This window comes from Penaeus japonicus, unplaced genomic scaffold (genome assembly GCF_977035675.1).
Source record: "Penaeus japonicus unplaced genomic scaffold, GWHDUDI00000001_assembly GWHDUDI00000021, whole genome shotgun sequence".
In the NCBI taxonomy this organism is placed as follows: Eukaryota; Metazoa; Arthropoda; class Malacostraca; order Decapoda; family Penaeidae; genus Penaeus; species Penaeus japonicus.
The window spans coordinates 26285328-26290327 of record NW_028234423.1 but is presented as its reverse complement, the minus strand read 5'-3'; the positions used below and the strand labels follow the sequence as shown (position 1 = coordinate 26290327).

The 5000-nt window shown below is 35.4% G+C and overlaps 1 protein-coding gene across 1 annotated transcript in view; it reads left to right on the top strand.

The window, feature by feature from the left end:
• Positions 1 to 5000, top strand: part of LOC122257476 (uncharacterized) — a 9181-nt gene that overhangs the window by 2950 nt on the left and 1231 nt on the right. Inside the window, exon 3 of the mRNA XM_086549120.1 lies at positions 4191 to 5000. This exon is cut by the window's right edge and continues 1231 nt beyond it. Within this exon, the coding sequence (XP_086405246.1) occupies positions 4191 to 4429 (239 nt within the window). The 3' untranslated portion in view covers positions 4430 to 5000. The remainder of the gene's footprint in view (positions 1 to 4190) is intronic.

Sequence of the window (5000 nt, the reverse complement as noted above, 5' to 3'; positions counted from 1 at the left end):
TGTGGATAAAGTTTGTAGATATTTTTATTGTGATTTGTATTTTTTTACAATTATATTAATTAATACATACGTAAAAATGCATTTTGTGTATTGCAAGAACATATTTCAGAAATATTTATTGACATTTAAATACTGAGACTGACTACATGGCCGGTAGTGAACCTGTAAAATGTCAGATAATCAATATATCTAGATATTCCTTCCAGTCAAGTAAAGTTCATTGAAATATATAAAAATACAAGTCTTTTATTACGTCTACCACGGATAGTGATTGGCCAACCTCCCCATATGTATGGACCAATCACACGATAGCTCTCAGAGATTTTCTCCTGAAGGACGACAAAAAACAGGCTAACTTGCATTGCGTAGTTCGGACTCTGCAACTCACAGTAAATTGCAATAATCATTATGTGAATAGTATGATTATCTTATTGCACTGGGGTATATGAAGACCTCTTGTTATGCAGTGAAATATCCCGATTTTCAACATAGCTAGTAGGGAAATGCAAGTTGTAGCCATGTCCATCCAGAACTCGTTCAGTCTTTCGGACGAGTTTGGCAAAGAGGCTCTCCGGGTACGAAATCTTTGCTGCATTTCTCCTTTCATCGGAGGCCCAAAGTTTTCAATGGCAAACGGCAAAGGGTTGCAGAAAGTTCCCATCAGTGCGGTTGATACCTTCTACCCTTCGAGGCCAAGTGATGTTGCACAGCCACAAAGTAGAGGGAAACTAAACGAAAGATAAAAAAAAAAAAAAATCAGAAGGAAAAACTTTTAGTGGATTGTTAAATACTTTACTTGGCATGTTAAACTTGTACTGAATATACCACAATGTCATCTTGTTAAAAATCTGATTGCATTATAGTAATGTTGCTTAAGACACACACACACGCATACAAACACATGTATTTTTATGCATTTATGGATATATATATATATATATATATATATATATATATATATACATATATTTATATATATACATATATATATAAATATATAATTTATTGTTTATAGATTAGTCGTAAATACATTATGTCATTTATAGGTACTACGTTATAATGTGCACATTTTGTGCACATTATGTCATTTATAAGTACTACGTTATAATGTGCACATTTTGTGTTCCCCTTTCAAATAAATCAATACACGAAGTCTTTTAGACAACAGCTGCAGTCATAATGAAGATATACAAGTTATAAATTATTAACGCCTGTGATTGGTCGGTAATACATTTCGTCTGGCCAATCACAGCTATGGATCCTACAGGAGGAAGGGCCAGGGCGAAAGCGCGCAAAAAATACAACTCACTTGCATTGATGATATTCGTATCCGGTTGCATGACTTCGTACGATTGCTACAGTAGTTAAATGAGTGTTATAGAAGAACTGCATTCCTCCATAGATACATAGCATATCCAACACTCCAGTGAGACATATTCAAATTACCACTAGTTACCCCGAAGGTCCCAAATCAACCACATTTCACTCAACCAGCAATGCACACCAAAGGATTCGGACAACCGCGTAGTAACGCCGTACGTCGACGTAGAAAATCTTGGCTGCATATCCCCATTCAGCGACGGGCCGAAGATTTCAATGGCAAACGGCCAGGACTTGCATATTGTTCCCAGGGCTGTTGAAGCTGTTGATGATGCACTCTCCATGTGTGCTGTCCTAACACAGGTGGTAGGGCATTGGGGGTGGGGGATGGGGAGGAGGGAGGGTATGGATGGGGAAGGGTATGCAACATATATTTATTTATGTGGTTGATTTCCCGTGTGAGAAAGTTTTGGTTGGCATGCCGACACTTTTTTTTATGGTTGGTGTTAGTTTATCTGATGTTATCTTTTATATTCATTTGATGTCTGCTGATGCCTATCATATACGCACACACACACACACACACACACACACACATATATATATATATATATATATATATATATATATATATATATATATATATATATATACACACACACACACACACACACACACACACACACACATATATATATATATATATATATATATATATATATATATATATATATATACTCCTTGTTTATACACCATTAATTTGTATATTTTCCCTGTTTAAACATTCTAGGATTTAAAAAACTTATATAAAACACTTAAAAACTTAAAATACACATGAATGAATCAAAGAGAGAGAGTGAGAGAAAGAAAGAGAGAGAGAGAGAGAGAGAGAGAGGGAGAGAGAAAGAGTGAGGGGGGGGGGGTATGTCTTTCCTCCGTCGTGGATCTTGATTGGCTAACGAGATGGCCTGTCTGACCAATCAGAATTCGGCTCTCCAGGAAAAGAAAAAAAAAAAAAAATAGAACTGCAGCAACTGTATCCGAAAACGAATCACATATATTCGAATCCAAATTTTAAAAAAAGCCAAAATACACCCAAATTTATTTTTTGGAGACAGTTTACAAAATTCATAACAAATGAAGTCACAGTAACAAAGGATACCTCTAGATCGTATCCTAAACCCTATTCTTTCAAAGACTTTGATTCCTCGACCACGCATTCGAACACACTTCATCCCCACATTGAAATATTTGCTGCATTTCGCCTTTCATCTCAGGGACAAACTTTTCAATGGCATTTGCATTGATCTTGCTCATCTTTCCCACCGCTGGAGTTGCATACGTTCAAGGCCAGCAGGGCAATGAGATCACGTGACCAGACTGCTTAAGGTTGAAAAAGGGGTCTTGCATAGACGTCCTTTAAGTTTAGTGAAAGGATGTGATTGTAACGTGGTTTATTTTTTTCATTTTGATTTTAGTTTTGCTATGTATGACTTTTAATATAGATCTCTGAAATGATTTCTATTATTGAATACATTACTAGATACATTATGGTTGATAAATGTGTTGAATCTACGAGTATATGCGTTCTGATATATAAACTACAAGCAAGATAAGAATCAAGATATAAAACAATATTCGATTTCAAAAAGATATTGTTTTTCTCATTTTCTCTATTCATATTACAAGCATTCAGAAATTTCATGTCTGATTGACTGAAAAAGGCATACAAGTAATTGAAAAGGAGCAAACGGGAGGACCCACACAATCTGGCGTCTGTGATTGGTTGGAGACATCCACTGCTAAACCAATCACAGGCTAGGATATGCTGTAGGTCGGTTGAGAGAAAAAAAAGGTAAAAGAAGATGCAATATACGTTGCATTGAGTGTGTCCGTTTTCTAAGGAGAGGAAATAAATTGCTAAGATTTGCAATATCATCATAACTTCGAAAATGTTAATGTGTAAAGCTACAGACATGTCTTGTTATACTAAGGATTATGATATGTGATATATCTTCCGAATGCAAAGACATGACTTTTGATAGGATTTAAAGTTTACTAAGAAGCCGTTCGGATGAGGGGACCTTCCACCAGAGGAAAATCTTCCCTGCATTTCCTCTTTCATCCTGGATGGAAAGTTTTCAATGGATCTGTTGCAAGGCTTGCAGATGATTCCCACGTCTCTGCCTTCATCCCCCCCCCCTCTCTCTCTCTCTCTATTCTAAGATTTGTTGAAATACTATGCCATATATATATATATATATATATATATATATATATATATATATATATATATATATATATATATATATATATATATACTTATATATATATATATATATATATATATATATATATATATATATATATATATACATACATAGTATATTTACTGCAATAATGCACTTTGGGAAACATTATTGAAGCAAATCAGAATGAAAAATCAAGTCCACTTTGAAGTATCAGTCTTTCCTCTTTTTCTTTTTTTTCTTACATTTTCTTTTATTCCATCAAGATATTTCAGTCCAAAAAAAGAGGAAGAAAGTGATACAGTATAAGTAAATAGCAATATGCAAATGGGAGAACCCTCACTACCGGCGTCAGTGATTGGTCAAAGACGCAAACCGCTAACCAATCACAGGGCAGGATATACTGTAGGTCGGTTAAGAGACGTATGACTGTAAAAAAAAGAAGGTATGCAATGTGGGTAACTTGCATTGAACGTGTCCGATTCCTTAAGAGATACCTAGATCTTGCATAACTTTTCAAGGTCATCATAGCTACAAAAATATTGATATGTAAAACCCAGAGACAAGATATAGTAGTATATCTTACAAATATGTATAAACGACTTTTGATATATTTCACAGGTGCTTCCATCGAGACACGACCTGGAGGGACAAGCCTTTCGGATGAAGGTCGACCGACGGAAAATCTTTCCTGCATTTCCTCTTTCATCGTGGATGGAAAGTTTTCAATGGATTTGTTGCAAGGCTTGCAGATGATTCCCACGTCTCTGCCTTCACCACCACCTCCCCTCTCTTCCTCTCTCTTCGTCAGCAGAGTTGCATATGTTGCATACTTGATCATTATGGTTAAGAATGCATAGTTGATGAGTAATATTGGTTAGACTGTTTTACGCTTTAGTGAAATATTGTATCAGTGATTCATAGTTTTTATTTTTGTTGTTCTCATTTCATTTTTTTCTGAAATATTGTAATATAAAGTCACATTCTATATCACTGAAGTACAAGTTCAATCTCTGAAGGCATTACGTAACACATGTTCAAGAATAAAACTACCGGAATAATGCATTATGACAGCCATCCTTGAAGCAAGTCAGGATTAAAGATACAAATACGTTTTGATTTATCGATATTTCTCTTCTCTTTTTTTATACACTGGGGTTATTTAGACATTACATTCCAGATAGAAAGAAATGTATACTAATGAAAAAAAAAAAAAAGTAAATGGGAGGGCCCTTACTATCGCCGCCTGTGATTGGTTGGAGACGTTGACCGCTCAGCCAATCACAGGGCAGAGCAAGCTGTAGGTCGGTTGAAGGATGGACAACTGCAAAAAATATGCAACGAGGGTAACTTGCATTGAACTTGTCCGTTTCTTAGAAAGAGAGCGAGATATTTCACTACTGTGCTCTAGCAATATAGTTTCGAAAATGT